General features: G+C 43.4%; 1 protein-coding gene across 1 annotated transcript; it reads right to left on the minus strand.

Annotated features, from left to right (window-relative positions):
• Positions 1–5,124: 5,124 nt before the first annotated feature.
• Positions 5,125–6,154, minus strand: LOC122467690 (ribonuclease pancreatic-like). The gene has a single exon (XM_043554216.1). It carries the CDS (start codon positions 6,036–6,038, stop codon positions 5,349–5,351), a length of 690 nt encoding a protein of 229 aa, XP_043410151.1. The 5' UTR covers positions 6,039–6,154; the 3' UTR covers positions 5,125–5,348.
• Between the last annotated feature and the right edge of the window lie 12,127 nt (positions 6,155–18,281).

Raw genomic sequence — 18,281 nt, forward strand, 5'->3', positions numbered from 1 at the left:
TAGCTAAGACAAACTCATAATTTGTGATTTGAGGAAGTAGTGGGGGAGATCTGAATTGGGAGGATTTTCTAACTGCTTTGGAACCACATTTATGATATTGTATCCAGAACTAGTAGTAAATAAGTTGTTTTAAATCAAAAAAAGAAAAAGAAAACAGTAAGAAAAACTGAATTAAAAGTGGTTAAAAGATTTGAATAGACACTTCAAGTTGTGGATGACAAGCAGAGGAAAAGATGGTCAATATTATTAATCACTAGAGAAATGAAAATTACAGCCACAATAATACACCACCCTATGCCAGTCAGAATGGCTAAAACTAAAAGGACGAACAATACCAAGAGCTGGTGAGAATGCAGAGAAAATGATGGGAAGGCAAGATAGTACAGATTCTTTGGAAAACAGTTGAATAGTTTATTATTATGTCAAACATATATTTACCATAGGATCTAGAATTCCAAATCCTGTTAAGTAGCCAAGAGAAATAAAAATATGTGTTAATACTTGAATATTTATAAAGGCTTTATTCATAACTGCCAAAATTTACCATCTCAAATGTCCTTCAAATGGGTAAAGAAATTGTGGTATACCCATATAATGGAACACAAACGACTGATACATACAACAGCATGGATGAGCTTCAAATACCTTATGCTAAATAAAAGAAGCCAGATTAAAAAAAAAAAATACAAGGACTGGATATCACTCTACAGAACTTAAGTAAAACATCAAGGCTCGCCATAGAGTTGGCCCACCATTCCTAAAAGCCCAAATAAAGAAGGTAGAATTCCGTAAAAGTGAAGCTATATTTCCTGTGAGGAAAAATAGATTTTCTTCCTACTCCTGAGTGATTTGATCAGTGAACTTTCCAGACCAGAAAGTCAACAGAACCAAGGGAGCTATGTACCCAACTATGCCATCCTTTCTAATCTTGTTTTCTTATCCCTTTTTATCTCCAAGTCTCTCCAGACCTACTTCTTTGATGCCATATCCTTAATTCCTTCTACCTTCCGTCTTCTGACTTCCTCTGCTTTCTCCACTGCCTGCCCTCCCCAACCTAAACACTCCCACTTATACAATCTCCAGCTGAAAGCCGATCAGTACTGTATTGTACCGATCAGTACAATCTCCAGCTGAAAGCCGATCAGTACAGTATCAGTATTGCTGAGTGCAGTACTAAGAAGCATATCATAGGTCTCTCCACTGGACTGCCTCTGTGGCAACAGTGGGCAGGGGAAGGAAGATTTGGGGTGTAGAAATTTGGGGAGAGGAGTTTGCATGGTTCTTTAGGATGTTGAATCACCATTTGTTGACTGGGCCGGCCAGGCGCCCCCCAGCTTCTGTTAGGCGTGTTTCCAATGGCACGCAGGAAATTCCAGATCACACTCCTGCGTTCTCTTGTTTGCTGCCCAGATCTTGGCTCCGCATGAGCTGTCAGGGTCCAGAAAGCCTAACAAGCCCCGATAGGAGCTAGCTGCCAACTTTGACTCTCAGAGACTGTCTAAAGTTGCCTGAGAGGGAAATCGGCCCTAAAAGGGTGCTTGAAGTTGGCTAGGACAATGAAAGAAGAAATCTGAATAAAACCGGATCTCAATGATGTGACTATTCTAGAGATGCCTTCTCACACGTAACCAAAAACCACATGCCACTGGCCGGCACAGCTAGAAAGGGAATAGTTGCTCACCTAGAAAGTCATCAGTATGAGGGGACTTTGAAATTACCAAACCCATCCCTCTGGCTTTACAGATTAGAACACTGTGGTCCAGGAATGCTTGGCTGGCTTAGTCAGTGGAATGTGCAACTTTTGATCTCAGGGTTGTGAGTTTGAGCCCCACATTCGGTATAGAGATTATAAGAAAGAAAAGAAAAGAAAAGAAAAGAAAAGAAAAGAAAAGAAAAGAAAAGAAAAGAAAAGAAAAGAAAAGAAAAGAAAAGAAAAAGGAAGGAAAGAAAGAAAGAAAGAAAGAAAGAAAGAAAGAAAGAAAGAAAGAAAGAAAGAAAGAAAGAAAAAAGGAGGAAAATGGTGGCCCGAGAGGGCTACAGACTTGCCTCAGGGCACAGGGAACTGATAGTAGGGCTAGGACTAAAACAGGTGCCCTGGCCCAATTATCCACCTGGCTGCATACTCAGAGAAGGTGAAAAAGGAAGGAAACTGACCCCGTGTGTAGGCCCTGTCCAGACTTGCAGCAAAACGAATGTAGGGAATGACGAATAGCAGTGATGAACTTTAAAGTACAGTCACCAAACTCATTAGTAGAAGCCGCCCAGTGATACTCTGTCCCTTCAGGTGAACAACTCCTTCTTTATTGTTAATTAAGAAGACAATAAGAGAGTGAGAAGGGAGATAAGCTTGAAGGGAGGAGGCTGAGAAGACACCCACCCATCCACACTTACTGCAAGCCACAGAGAAACCCAAAGTACGTGTGAATTTCTTGAATGATCTGTGGAGGTGCTATCGGTCTTGTCCCCTAGAAAGTGACTCCTGGCAACATTCTGAGATGCTTCCAGGTATGTTACTATACTCGTCATCTAGTACGTTTTCATTCTGTAAATTCTGTGTACGGACCTCCATCATGAAACACGAATCATACAGGCGGAGGGCCGTCCCACACTTAGGATCAAGTCCCAAAGGCAATACTGAAGTGCTTTCCATTGAGGCAGATAGATTCAATGCCCCGTTAGTGTTCCCACTTGCTCCATGAGGGCTGAATCAGTCTAAGAAGGCAGGAGGAGGGTGTTGGGAGCAGCCTTTCATTTCAGTTAGAGAGAAAGCTCAAACTGCAAGCACTAATGAAGCAGCACTTGGAAAGAAAGAACCTTAGTGATTCTCATTGACTATGCAGGGGTCTATTCGCTGCTGAACTGAAGGAGGAGTTTACCCCAGAGAGGGCCAGGAGAGGATCAGTGGGGCAGGAGCCACTGTGATTTTGTGGGTACACTCGAAGCTGTGGGAGTAAGGAAGAGCTGGGACACTGAGCTGTGTTTACCTGTCCATTGAGAATGCAGAATTCCTGAAGCTTGTTTGGTTTAAAGAATTTTCTGAATATTAGCATTTTCCTTCTTAGAAGAATCACTGGATATGGCCATTTCTGCCTTTAAACAGATACTCATCTTAACGTGTTAGCACCTCCAACTTAAAATTAATCTGCCTGGATTAGTCTCCTGGAAGGGGTTACTTACGCCTTTATTTGTGGGGTAGCTACAGTCTCCCCACTGAACAGAGATCTCTGGTTTGTCACCAGACTGTTTGAGGTCTTTCTCTCCTTGATTGTGCCTGACCCTCTCCAGGACAGGACTAGGTCTTTCTTCTCCACATGTCCTCCTATTCAGAGCACTTTCCCTCTGCACCAGCTCCCTGGCTGTGCAGGTATGGACCATTGTCATCACCTATCACTTTATTCCCCAGATGGAAGCCCCCAGAAGTCCCAGGCTCAGAATGTGAGGGGGGTCAGAAGCCAGAGCTGGTGAGTGCACAGATATTGATGCAGTCACACCCCAAATGAGAGTTCTTAAAAGCTCCAGTGAAGTATTCTCTCAGCACCAGCAGGAGGGAAATGAGGAGCTTTGGGTTTGGGAACAAAAGTGAAATGAACTTAAGACAAATTCTGGCTCAAGGAACATATCTAGGAACTCCAAGTTTCCTTCTCTTCCATCCTCACTGCTAGTAAGAATGTGATCCCCATTACCACAGAAATGCCCCCCCCCCACAGAGAGGGACAAATGGCTCCCTCTCACCTGTAGCCCTCCTCCCTCATACAGATGTGAAAGATTCATGTTGCATGAGGGAAACACAGTCTCTTCTGACATTTATGAGTGTGGCACATAAAGACAATGACAGAACTGGGCAAAGAGGTTGGAGGTAGGGCCTTTCTCTAGTTCTATGACCTTGTCTAGAGCCAGATGCAACTGTAAAGAGGGGGGTCAGATGTAATGATTAAATGACGACAGAAGCTGAGTCTAGCCTTTACAATGACTGTACAGAAGTGGTGCCAAGAATGGAGCACTCACAGGCCAAGTGCACTGGGAACCTGGGAGAGAGCCACCAGTGAGCTCAGGGAGAGAGCCACCAAACTCCCTCCATAGCACTTAGTAAAAGAGAGACTACAGAGTATTCTTCCTGAGTCAACTCTGGTAGCAGAAAGGACACCAACTGGAAGGAAGCCAGGGGACTGGGGTCTAGCCCCAGCTCTGCCACTAACTAGCAGTGGCCATGAACAAGTCACTGAACCTTTCTGAGATTCAGGCTGTTCCTCTGTAAAAAGGCAGGGATGACATTAGGGATGGTGAATGGCACACACACCTTTACCTCCATCCTGCCTTTAATAGAGGCCATGGTTCAACCACATCACTTATTAGAATTTTTTTCTACAGCATTCTGGGCAGGACCTTCCAAAAGGGTTGGCACAGAAGCCAAAATCTCCTTATTCTCCAATTTTATAAACTCTACAGTGCCCTCTAATTCCTACATTGAAGGTTCCGACTTTCCAACTAGGACATAACTATTTTTTTTCTGATTTAGTGATAGCTCAAATAAAAAAGGAAAAGGACAATTTAGGATCATACTTTCATACACTCCTGTATGCAGTCTGCTCCACCCAGGGGCTGAGCAGGCTCTTCCTGAGGTTGCCCCGTCCTTCCTTCTGTGCCAGACATTCTTGTATTTGAGCCTTGCCCTCTGTAAGTTCACCCAGCATGACAGTCCCAGACTGGAGGTCCCTTCTATCCCAAATCGCCCATACTTCACAGCTTAATATTTGGCATCAAGGAATCTACAAGGAGGGGAATGATCTCAGGTTACTAAAAACCAAGACGAGAGAAGGCATTGAATGATTCTATCCAATGCTTACCAAAGCTAACCAGAATGTCAGTTCTCACCCCTGGCAGGAAAGCAATCACACAAACAGTACGAGGATGAGGCCAGCTTCAGAAATTCAGGTGGAGGGGTGCCCGGGTGGCTCAGTTGGTTAAGCATCTGACTTCAGCTCAGGTTATGATCTCACAGCTCAGCTCACGAATGTGAGCCCCGAGTCAGGCCAGGAGCTGGACTCTCTCTCCCTCTCTCTGTCCCTCCTTGCCCCTCCCCCCCCCCTCTCTTTCAAAAAAGAAAGAAAAGAAAAGAAATACAGGTGGATGCAACTGTGTTTTATTGAAAGAAGTTGTGAAGTGGTTAACATGGGGCACACCTCACCCCTCAAACCATGCAAGGGCAAGCCTTGGGCAGGGAAACATTTGTGTACTGGGGAGGAGCACCAACTTGAGTTATTTCCCTCAGGGCAGGGAAGGGAGAGGGGAGACGCAGGGGTCACAGTGGTGAGGGGGTGCATCTCACTGCTCCGGCCTCAGGTGGAGAGCTAAACAGAATCATCAAAGTGGACTGGCACGTACGGGTCCCCCTCACAGGCCACGATGATGTATTTATCTTCCTGGGTGGTCTCATATGTACATCTGGGGTATCTGGAGCCACGCCTCAGGTGGCAGTCGGTGATATTCATCTTTGAGACACTCTGGTGGCAGTTGGGCTGCCCATTCTTGCAGGTGACATTTCCCTGGAGGCAGACGTCCTGGACATCTGCCAGAGGCTCATGTACAAAGGTGTTCACTGGCTTGCACCGTCCATCTGTCATTTGCCGGCGCCTCATCATTTCATTGCAGTAGTTGGGGCCGTAGTTGGTGGGGTTTGAGTCCATGTGCTGCCGCTGGAACTTCATGGCCCGGGATTCCTTGCCCAGAGAAGGCTGGACGTACCCCAGCGCCAGCAGCACCAGGACCAGAAATGGGAACCAGATGCAGAACCTTTTCTGAGCCATGGTGGTCTCACTTCCCTGGGAGAGCCTAGCTAGGAAAGGGAGAGAAGAGAGAAAGCACTGCCTGAGAAAGAGAACCCCAGCTCCTACCTGTGGCCTCCTTGGCTCACAGTCTCCCTTTGGGTCCTCCAGAAAAATATCCCTCCCTCTGCACAATTTTCCAAGTAACGACACACTCACATACACTGTTCTCCCACTAGCTAGAGAGAGGTGGTCTTCCCCTCCGGGTGGTGACATTGAAAGCGACCTCAAATCCTGCAGTCCTGTGCCTGAATACTAGGGAGTTTTAAATTTAAAATACGTCTAGACCCAGAACTCAAGTGGCTCATTAGAAAGTCCTTTTGAATAAACTGTGAGCTAAATTGCATCCCTGAGATACCACCAGAACATCTAGGATCATAACTGACAGAGCCCTGTTGTCCTCCAACACAAGGGAAACAGCCCACTGCCCAACACTGGCATCACAAAGGGATGCCATTGTATTCCAAAGAGAGGTGCTTGTATCCCCCAGCTTGGGGCAGGGGGGGCTGCTGCTCTTTCTCCAGCCCCATTCATTAGTTGTCTGCAGCTCCCATGCTCCATCTGGATATTTGTCTAGCCCAAGCTTTCTCCATGCGAGCCTCACCCACCCTGATCCCTCTTCTCCAACCCTTAAGCAGAAGGAGTCCCTGAGACCACCTCTTGGGCTACTGACCTGGGTCTCTAGCTTCGTCTCCAGGTGAAAGCAGAAGGCCAGTCTCTGCAATCCCTGGATCCCCGGGGTATGAATCTTATATAGATTACAAAGGGGCTTGGTTTCTAAGAAAAGAAGGGTGGGAGGAGCATCTTGCTTTCAGTCCAGAGGGAATCGAGGACGTTGGGAGCAAGGGGTGAGGAATCAGCCAGGCCAAACTTTTGCAACATTGCTGGGAAGGATGAGTCTTTGCCTATAGGAACCTTCCTGTGAATCTCATGGGTCTGCTGGTTCACAAGGAGCAGCAGAGAAAGTCACCACAGCACTGGTGCCTGAACTCCAGCAAAGTCTTTGTAATCTCAGGGCCATTTTCACCAAAGAGCCCTCAGTAGTGGTTAGCAGAGGGCACATAAACATGTGATCTCCAAGCAGGAGGGAAATGAAGGTCTTCTCTCTCCCCCAGGAGTCCTGGAGCGGTTGAAATTCCTTCTGTGAGGAGGGGGGGTGAGGCGTCCAGCTGGAGGCTTCTCAGGTCCAGGGGCAGGGAGGTAGTGCCCACCTGTGACCTAGCCCAGTGTGGCCACTGCAGCCGACGTGGGTTCAGAAGGTGAGTGTGTGGGTGGTTCGCATCTACAGCGACCACTCCTGTAAGGTCAGAGTTGAGGAGAGGAACTGAAGCTAAACCAAAACCCCAAATCCCTGTTGGAGAAAAAAAAGAGAACGCCATATTTCTTTTTATTTTATTTTATTTTTTAATTTATTTTTTTAAATTTACATCCAAGTTAGTTAGCATATAGTGCAACAATGATTTCAGGAGTAGATTCCTTAATGCCCCTTGCCCATTTAGCCCATCCCGCCTCCCACAACCCCTCCAGCAACCCTCTGTTTGTTCTCCATATTTAAGAGTCTCGAATGTTTTGTCCCCCTCCCTGTTTTTATATTATTTTTGCTTCCCTTCCCTTATGTTCATCTGGTTTGTCTCTTAAAGTTCTCATACGAGTGAAGTCATATGATATTTGTGTTTCTCTAATTTCGCTTAGCATAATACCCTCTAGTTCCATCTACGTTGTTGCAAATGACAAGATTTCATTCTTTTTGACTGCCAAGTAACATTCCATTGTGTGTGTGTGTGTGTGTGTGTGTGTGTATATATATATATATATATATATATATATATATAGGTTCCTTCCATACATTGGCTATTGTTGATAGGGCTGCTATAAACATTGGGGTGCACGTGCCCCTTCAAAACAGCACAACTGTATCCCCTGGATAAATACCTAGTAGTGCAATTGCTGGGTTGTAGGAGAAAGCCATATTTCTTAACAGCAGAATTGCCTCTGCCAACCAAAAAAGAGGCAAAACTGATGAAGAACAAAGGCCTTTATGGGGGTGGGAGGTCTCAGGATTGCAGCTTGGGGAGCAGATTCCAGAGTACCCAGAAAAGTGTTCTGCCTACACAGGAAGAGTGGGGTTTTCAGGAGAAAGAGGGACAGGGGGGCAATTACCTAATTTAAATAAGGGAGGAGAAGGAAAAATGTGATTGGCACTAACAGACTGAGCCATGGGTATTTACACTTTGACTAACTGACTTCTTGGTGTTATCAAGCCACACTCTTCCTGATAGGCATTAATTAATTATTCTGTTTTCAGAAAGTCCACACTGCCACTTTTATGATCCAGATGCCAGGTGTCCTGCTGACTTTGTAAACAACTGCTTGTAAAACAATTACTGTGTCTGGCCCAGATCAAAAGGTCTTCTTGCCCAATTCAAAAGTTCATTAGAAAAAGAAATGGAATTTCAAGATGGATTCTGTTATGTCTAGAAATTTTATAAAATTTCACACCTCCTAGAAAGGGACCTGTTTTTGCTGGGTGACCATTTCAATTCTTGTGGAGTGAAAAAAATAAACATTCCCTCCAGCTGTCTTGGTCCAAATTCTGACTTAGCATCTTACGAGTTGGGCAAGCTAGTGAACTTAATTTATTTCTCTGTTCCTCAGTTTCCTCATCTCTGAAATGGGGATGATGATATGTATGTCTTAACTTTATTATGAGGACAAAATAAGGTAAGGTGTACAGAGGGCTTAGAAAGGTCTCTAGAAAGCATGATCAATGTTGGCTCTCATGATTGCTCATGTAGGGTGGTGTTGAGATCCTTAAGGAGTCTGTTTCATTAACATTGTGCCAACTCTGACTTACTCCTTATAAGGGGTGAAGTAAGGGAACTGCCAGGCTTTTGCTTTACTGAAAACCTGAATTGAAAAAAGCACAAAGTTTTGAAGCCCTGGGGTGGGAGAGACAAGGGAAAGGGAGAGAAGAGAGGGACTTCTGGGAGAAGAACAGAATTCTTTAAAGGGAAACATTTTTATTGTTTGCCACATGATATCCAAGAAATCTGTAGTAAAGTCAGCACTATTTGCTAATGCACATGAATTTGGAAGTAGCAGTAGGGCCAAGGAAGATGTGGTATGGTGTGAGTTTTCAGTTTTGTATTTCTGTAATTGACCAACACCCCACCCTCCACCTGGGTTTTGTCTTCTCTTAATCCTTAGACAGTACTCATATCATCTGGAGTAGTGTTGGGAGGAAAACTTTTCCTAACCACTTAGGTTCATGTTGGAGAGCCTACAAATTAACTGACAAAAGACAGTTTAACAGGCAAATAGACAACATTTATCCATATGCCTGTGTAAGAGCACAAAAGTGACTTAAAGCTAAAAAGCTAAGGATGAGGGTTTATATGCTAACTTAATAGGGAGAAGGGGGGGCTCTATAGGAAACAGGTGGGGTTTTGTTTTGTTTTGTTTTTTAATTTTCTTTTTATTGTTTGTTTATTTTTGAGAGAGAGAGAGAGGAAGACTGCAAGCAGGGGGAGGGGCAGAAAGAAAGGAAGACACAGAATCAGAAGCAGGCTCCAGGCTCTGAGCTGTCAGCACAGAGCCAGATGCAGAGCTCAAACCCACAAACCGTGAGATCATGACCTGAGCCGTAGTCGGTCACTTAACCAACGGAGCCACCCAGGCTCACTTTGTTTGTTTGTTTGTTTGTTTGTTTTTTGTTTGAAGAGAGAGAAATGAGCTTTTAGGGGAACAAGCAGGAAGTAAGATAACTTGTGATAATGTTTGTTTATGCAGGTGTGAGTGATTTGTCTTCTTTCTGGCTGTAAAACTGCCCCAGAGGGGATTTATAGTGCCTTCACTCTCAGAAGACTCTGCCTTTATTCAGATAAAAGAAGCTCTGAAAAGCCTTCTTCTGCATCTTCTGAGTCTCAAATATCTTCAGTTTAAAATAATCTCCATATCGGGGCACCTAGGTGGCTCAGTCAGTTGAGCGTCTGACTTTGGCTCAGGTCATGATTTCATGGTTCATGAGTTGGAGCCCCACGTTGGGCTTTGCACTGACAGCATGGACCCTGCTTCAGATTCTCTGCCTCCTTCTCTCTCTGCCCTTCCACCATTTGTGCTCCTCTCTCTCTCAAAAAATAAACATAAAAAAGTCTCCCTATCAACTCTGGGGATCCAAGTGGGCCATGCTAAAAAATCAAAATCCAGCAGAGTGAGTATACAGATGTAATTGGCTTTGATGATCCATGAATGGGGCTGCATCCCATTGAGCAGACAGAAGCTCTGAAGAGCTGTACAAAATGGAAGACCTTTATAGGCAGAAGAAAGTGGGACAAGGAAGTTAATCTAGCAAAGAGTGGATTGTTCCAGGCATAAGTAATAGAATGAGTCAAAATATCACGTGCTACCTAATTAAGGTACAACAAGAAGAACACAGCATCACTTTCCTGATCTTCCTATCAAAGATGCATAACTTGAATTTAATAATGAAGAAAATCAGGTGAACCCAAATTGAAAGATATGCTACAAAACAACTGTCAAAGTCAGGAAGTCAAGAAAAACCTGAGGAATTGTCCCAGGTGGAAGGAAAGTAGAGAGACACAGCAACTAAAACAACATGTAATTCTGAACTGAAATCTTCTGCTATAAAAGACACTATTGAGGAGTGCCTTGGTGACTCAGTTGGTTAAGCGTCTGAATTTGGCTCAGGTCATGATCTCACGGTTCGTGAATTCAAGGCTGCTTCAGATCCTCTGTCTCCCTCTCTTTCTGCCCCTCCCCTACTCTTGCTCTGTCTCTCTCAAAAATAAATAAACATTAAAAAACAATTTTTTTTTAAAGACGCTATTGAGGCAATTGGCAAACTTGAATGGGATCTGAGGATTGAATTGTGGTTCAGCATCAATGTTCATTTCCTGTTTGATGACTGTGGTTAAGTAGGAGAATGTCCTTGTTTGTATGCAACACACGCTAATGTATTTGGTGGGGGTCAGGGTGGCAGGAGGTGGTGGGCATCATGGTTTCAAACTGGTTTATGGCTCAATTGGCTCAAGAAAAAGAAAGCTCTTGGAATTCTACTTTCAACTTTTAGGTGAACTTGAGTTTCTTTTCAAAATGAAAAAAAAAATCTCATTAAAAAAATATATATCACAGTGGGAAAATCCAGACAGGATATTTTAGAAAGAGACAGAGGAGAGGCAGAGGGAGAGAGAGAGAATCCCTGGGATCATGACCTGAACTGAAATCAAGAGTCAGACACTCAATCAACTGAGCCATCCAGGCACCCTTCAGACAGAAGACTTCTAAAGTTTGTTTATTTCAATAGCAAGAGAGAGAGAGAGTGTGTGTAGGGGAGGGGTAAAGAGACAGGGAGAGAGAGAGAATCCCAAGCAGGCTTTGCACTGTCAGCACGGAGCCCAATGTGGGCTCATGAACCAGGAGATCATGACCTGAGCCGAAGTCGGACGCTTAACCAACTGAGCCACCAGGAACCCCTCAGACAGAGGACTTCTAAATCTAAGAGGACATGAGTCAAAATTTCAAATGCAAGTATGTTGCAAAATATTCAAAACTAGAGATGAGAATGAGCACCAGAAAATCTGGAACAAGAGGGCATGAATGGGATGATCTTAAGTGATCACCTAGGATCCTTGTAAGGACAGGGTAGGATATGATATCTGGAGTGGTCACATAGGTTGAAGGGCCAGAGGAAGTGAAAACAAAAAAGAAACAAATGGAGTCCAAAAATAACACACTAACTCCAATAAAATTCCAAACAGAGCAATTAAAGCTCTGATTTACTGTTCGGACTTGAAATGAAATGATAATAAATAACAGTCAAGCACAGATTCACATGAAAATCAAATGAAACTAATCTCATTCCCTGCCTTGACAAGATAGAATTAAGGAATATTTGGCATCTTTACTTCAGCAAAGCATTGGATAAAGTCTCGTGATACATGGCTACCTGTCTCCCTGGTTAAGTCAGATCTTATAATGCTGTGACATGGAGCTGCTTCATCAGGCCTGTCCTGTTCATCATATTTACAGATGACTTCAACAAAGATGCAGGATCTCACAACACATGGTGCAACAGACAGATGACAGAAAGAGAAAAAAACATGGATGATAGAATCAAGACCCAAAAAGCTCTTGCCAGTCATAGTGGATTACATCCAAAAACTAAAAGATGAAATTTCACAGGTATAAATCTTCTGACTTTGGAAGCAGAAAACAAAATGCATAACTACTGGACAGAGGTGGGATGATGATGAGTTTCCCAGCAATACCTTCCTCCATGCTACGCTGCATGCTTGCATAGTGTAGGGCTGTGCTAGGCAATATGGATACAACAGTGATTCAGACAGAATTGCTGCCCTCAGTGACCTTACAGTCCTTTGGGAGATATAAGCAAATAAACAGTAAAATAAAATGCTACGTGACAGTCCAACTCTTGGCTTTGGCTCAGGTCACGATCTCACAGTTTGTGAGTTTGAGCCCCATGTCGGGCTCCTCGCTGAGTGTGGAAACTGCTTGGGATTCTCTTTCTCTCTGCCCCTCCTGGCTCGTACACTCACGTGCATGTGTGTTCTCTCTCTCTCTCTCTCTCTCTCTCTCAAAATAACTAAACTTTAAAATGTTTCATGGCAAAGACCACTAGTGTGAGAGATCGTATGGAGGAACACTTCGCCCTACTTTTGTAGGCTTCAGAAATGTTTCCCAGAATAAGTCACAGCTGAGTGGGGACCCAAAAGATGAGTAAGAGTAAAGTAATGTTGAGAGAAAGAGTTTTCCAGATAAATGAAGCAGCAAGTCAAAGATCTGTAGATGAGAGAGGGCATGGCTCTTTGGGCCTTGAAAGTCCTGGTGGGCCTGTGGGGCTAATGTAGGAAGTAACAGGTATTAGGAAAGACAGTAGGGAAGGACTAGAGACAGCTACATTAGAGAACCTGAGGGAATTGATGATGGCCTGAAATAAGCTATGGGAATAAAAAACAGCAGACAGAGATGAAAGAGCCAAAATCTACAGAACTTGGTGATTGGTTGGTTCAGGGCAATGAGAGAAAGGGGACATTGATAGGGTGCCTGGCTGACTCAGTTGGTGGAGTGTGTGACTCTTGATCTCAGGGTGGTGGGTTCAAGCCCCACACTGGGTGCAGAGATTATTTTTTAAAAATCTGAAATAAAGGGAAGGGAAGCGAAGGGAAGGGAAGGGAAGGGAAGGGAAGGGAAGAGAAGAGAAGAGAAGAGAAGAGAAGAGAAGAGAAGAGAAGAGAAGAGAAGAGAAGAGAAGAGAAGAGAAGAGACCTGGTGAGTAGAACCCCATATTACATTGCCCTATGTAGCAATTTAATTGTTCATTTAATACTCCCAACAACACCAAGAGATGAATGCTGTTATTATATCACTTTGCAGATGAGCAACCTCAGAGAAGTTATATAACTTGCCAAACTTGAGGCCAGAAAGTAATAGATTTGATATTCAAGCCCAGATTAACTAAAACACAGTGGACTGGGCATTTATTTTCACATATCAGGTATAAGACATAAATAAGAAGTAATAATTTTTTAATTAATTTATTTATTTTGAGAGAGAGAGAGAGAGTGTGCACACGCATGAGCAGGGTGAGGTAGATAGAGAGTGAGAGAGAGAATCCCAAGCAGGATCTGTGCTGTCAGTGCAGAGTCCAACAGGGGGCTCAATCTCACAAACCATGAGATCATGACCTGAGCTGAAACCAAGAGTTTAATGCTTAACTGATTGAGCCACCCAGATGCCCCAAAGTAATAGTTTTTAAAATGTCATTTTCCATTTAAATTTGAAAGTTTATGGGGGCACCTGGCTTGCTCAGTCGCCGGAGCATGAAACTCTTGATGTCAGAGTTATGGGTTTGAGTCCCATGTTGGGTGTAGAGATTACTTTAAAAAATTGTTTTTAAGTTTACTACTTTAATGATCTTCTGGATTTCAAGTTTTTGTTCATATGTGTACATAGATGTCCAAAAGTGTTGACGCTTGAATGGCAAGTCATGGCAAAGGGAACAGCAAAGTATCTTCCAGGTCCTGCTTTGTTACCAATGGAATGTCCATTAGCAGAAGAGGCACAGAAGTGCTAGGAAGTGATGACTGTAGGAATTCTGCCTTATGTGATTCATTTATAAAGATGAAGAACACAGGAGGAACACCCAGTATAATGAGAAAGATAGACTATGGGGTTTTTGAGATTATTTTCAAAGGAATGACAGACTGATAGGTGACTTCGCAATAGAGACTGTGGAAGGCAGAAAAGCAAGGAACTATTATTATGTTTAAAGCGCTGACAGGAAATCATTGCCAACTGTGATGAGAAAAACAATTTTTGAGTTGCTGCCTAGACATCTTACAGTATGACAACTGCTCAGAGTCTGGATATTTACATAAGAACAAGTTCTTGCTCTGCTTTACCCAGGGCACCTTTTGAAATAACCACTTATAGCTGAGCTGGTGGAAAGTTAGTGGCCTCCACGCCAACCACCTTTTAAGTGATGGGTGCCTGTTACCTTGCTCTCTATCTCTTGCTTACTTGTGACCAGGGACAGAGGACCGCCCTATCCCCTGGCTCACTGTGCCATTGGCTCATCCCCCAACCTTCCCTCCCCACCGCCCCACCACTGCCTGCCCGACCCTCCATCTCACCATTTCTGGGATCTGTAAGTAAAAATCTTGTGACTTTACTTCTATTTATGTGTACTGAAACTATGCCTCCAAGCAAAATGACACTGGGCTTTTCATTCCCCAAAGTGGCAGCTGGAAGGCTGACGGAGTAACATGGCCATGTAGGTGGCTTGCACCTCCTCTTCAACAGGTCATAATCTGCATATTCTTAGTTTAATACATGAGCTCTGGTTTCTCAACACAACAGCCTAGAATTATTTACCCTGTCACATAACAATTAAGGTAAAATAAAACATTTGCAGACATAAAAATAAAATAAAATAAAACCTCATGGAATTTCTAACTAGTAAACCTTCACTAAAAAAATTTCAAAGCATGGATTTCAGGTTAGAGGGAAAAGCTATTCGATGGATGTCTGAAATTCAGGAAGGAATAAAAAAAAGATGATGATAAATATGTGAGCAAATATAAAAAACCTTCTCAACTGCATAAAATAATAATATCTTGTTGAATTAAATAGATAAAATCAGGGGTGCCTGGGTGGCTCAGTCGGTTGAGTGCCTGACTCCGGCTCAGGTCATGATCTCGTGGTTCGTGGGTTCGAGCCTGCGTCGGGCTCTGTGCTGACAGATCGGAGCCTGGAGCCTGCTATGGATTCTGTGTCTCCCTCTCCCTCCTTCTCTCTCCCTCTCCCCCACTCACGCTCAGTCTCTCTCTCTCTCTCTCTCTCTCTCTCTCTCTCTCTCTCTCTGTCTCAAAAATAAATAAACATTAAAAAATTTTTTTAAGATAAAATCGAAATATTTGTCAGTAACATAATTTGGAAGTAATATGAATTGCCAAGTGTTCAAGAGATGACTAAAAGGTATTGATTAGACTTTTATATGTTTAGTATGCATTTTGGAATCTCTAAGGTAAATAATGAAAAGAATGGGTATGAATTCCAAACTAGCAGAGACAATAAGTGCAATGGGGATCAGTTAGGATAGGCTTGGTTGTACTCCAGTAACAAAGAAACTCAAAATTTCCCATTTCTGCTACAGGTCTATCCTGGTCCAACCAAGGGGCTCTGCCCCCTGTAGTTACTTGGGAATACAAACACACAGACTTCGTCTTGACACATACCTCATAATCACAGGAAAGACAAGCAACCCACAGGATGGTTCTTAACCCTTCTACTGTAAGGGACACATGTCATGTCTACTCACACTTCATTAACCAGAGAAAGCCTCATGGTCACATTTAAGTACAAGGGACAGAGAAATAAAATCCTTTTAGGGGAGCCAAGATGATGGAACAGCATGGAAGGTTTTTGTGTCTCTCGCGTCCATGAAATAGAGCCAGACCAACACTAAACCATCCTGCACACCTAGAAAATTGATCTGAGGATTAACACAACAATCTTCACAAACTGAACCACAGAATTCAGTACGTACGCAGCATGGAGAGGTGAATTTAGGGAGAAAGAAGCCATAGAGGGCAGGGAGCTGGGTTTGTGTGCGGTGAGACGACGGAGATGGGGGGAGAATACAGGAAAAGCACCCCCCAAAAAACAGCTGGAGAGAAAGTGGAAAAGTGAAAACAGCTGCAAGGACTGAACTAAAAAGGGAGAAAGGAAAGGGTTTAAATTCCATTAAGACTATCAACAGGGGGTGCACAGAGTCTGAACTCCGCAGCTCGATACCTGGCGGTGCTCTGGTGGGAAGGGTGAATCCCCAGGAGCAGAGTGGAGTCCAGGGTTCTTCAGGCCACAAGTGGAAAGGCGGTTGCCTTGTCAGGAGGACACCTGGCAGAGGCTGTGTGGGTCCCCCAAAGGTAAGGCCCCAGTGGACCCGGGAGAACAACCACATTTGCTGGTGCTGGAACAAGGTCGTTAAGGGTGAAGCCCGGTGCCAGATGTGTGTTGCGATTTTCCATAATCCTTGAAACGCTGATGCTACACTATCTTACGAACTTTTTCTGGGGTGGGCTGGCACCCGGCCACAGTCTCTGGGCATCAGTAGCAGCACTGTCCCGCAAACGTTCCTCGGTGCAGCTGGCACCCGGTCATTGCTCAGTGAGACCCTCCTGCAGAGGGGCAGAACAGGTCAAAGCTGCAGTCCCTCAGAAGTAAGGGGTGGGGAAAAACAACAGCATCTGAGACAAAACTCAAGAAGCAGATGCTGCCTGGGGCTTGGTCGCAGACTGTGTAAAAGCGTGGAGTGGATGGAAGCCGAAGACATAGGATGGGTGTGCCATTGCTGATCGGGGAGAACAGAGTTCGATACTAAGACTGGGTGACTGGGTGACGCCATTTTAACCGCACCCGCGCATGCGCATACGCACCTACAAGCGCCACAAGAATCCACCCCAAAAGCTAGGCAGCGCCATCTAGTGAAAAATGGAGCCATTACCTTATGCCCCGCCCAACTGGGCCAACCTCACTCTTTAGGAACACAAGTCTCTCCACCTGCTTAGTTTATGGACTATAAAGTGCTTCATAGTTTGACTCCTAGGGGAAGACAAAATAGCCTTAGTCATATTTCAGTCCGTTCATCGGTCCATGCATTCAATATTTTCTTTTTTTCTTCCTTTTTTCTTTTTTTCTTGTTTCTTTTCTTTTTCTTGAATACAGAAAAGAAAAAATTCATTTTTATTTTCAATTTTCACTAAAAATATTTTCTTTAATTTTTTCTATCATATTTTTTACTTTTCTGTAAATTTTTTCAAATTCTATTTTACTTCCATCATTTAATTTTAGTCTACTTCAGTGTTTTCATTTTTTCAAATTTTCAAACAATTTCTTTTTTTCTTTCCCATTTTCTCTCTAACTATCAAGCCCCTTTCCATACCCAGACCAAAACACACCTAGTATCTAGCATCATTTATTTGATTTTGTGTGTGTGTGTGTGTTCTTAATTTTTTAATTTTAATATTTTTTAATTTTAATTTTTTTAATTTTAATTTTTCTAACTCATTAATTCCTTTTCTCCCTTCAAAATGACAAAACAAAGGAATTCACACCAAAAGAAAGAGCAGAGAGAAATGACAGCCAAGGATTTAACCAACACAGATACAAGCAAGATGTCTGAATCAGAATTTAGAATCACGATAATAAGAATACTAGCTGGAGTCGAAAATAAATTAGAATCCCTTTCTGCGTAGGTAAAAGAAGTAAAACTAGTCAGGATGAAATAAAAAATGTTGTAACTGAGCTGCAATCTCGAATGGATGTTGTGGTGGCAAGGATGACTGAGGCAGAACAGAACACCAGCGATATAGAGGACAAATTTATGGAGAAAAATGAAGCAGGAAAAAAAGAGGGAGATTAAGGCAAAAGAGCACGATTTAAGAATTAGAGAAATCAGTGACTCATTAAAAAGAAACAACATCAGAATCATAGGGGTCCCACAAGAGGAAGAGAGAGAAATAGGGGTAGAAAGGTTATGTCAGCAAATCACAGTGGAAAACTTTCCTAACCTGGGGAAAGACACAGACATCAAAATCCAGGAAGCACAGAGGACTCCCATTAGATTCAACAAAAACCGACCATCAACAAGGCATATCAGAGTCAAATTCACAAAATACTCAGGCAAGGAGAGAATCATGAAAGCAGCAAGGGGAAAAAAAGTCCTTAACCTACAAGGAAAGACAGATCAAGTTTGCAGCAGACCCATCCACAGAAACTTGGCAGGCCAGAAAGCAGTGGCAGAATATAGTTAATGCACTGAATCAGAAAAATATGCAGCCACGAATTCTTTATCCAGCAAGGCTGTCATTCAAAATAGAAGAAGACATAAAAAAAGTTTCCCAGACAAACAAAAATTAA

This window comes from Prionailurus bengalensis, chromosome B3 (genome assembly GCF_016509475.1).
Source record: "Prionailurus bengalensis isolate Pbe53 chromosome B3, Fcat_Pben_1.1_paternal_pri, whole genome shotgun sequence".
Classification (NCBI taxonomy): Eukaryota; Metazoa; Chordata; class Mammalia; order Carnivora; family Felidae; genus Prionailurus; species Prionailurus bengalensis.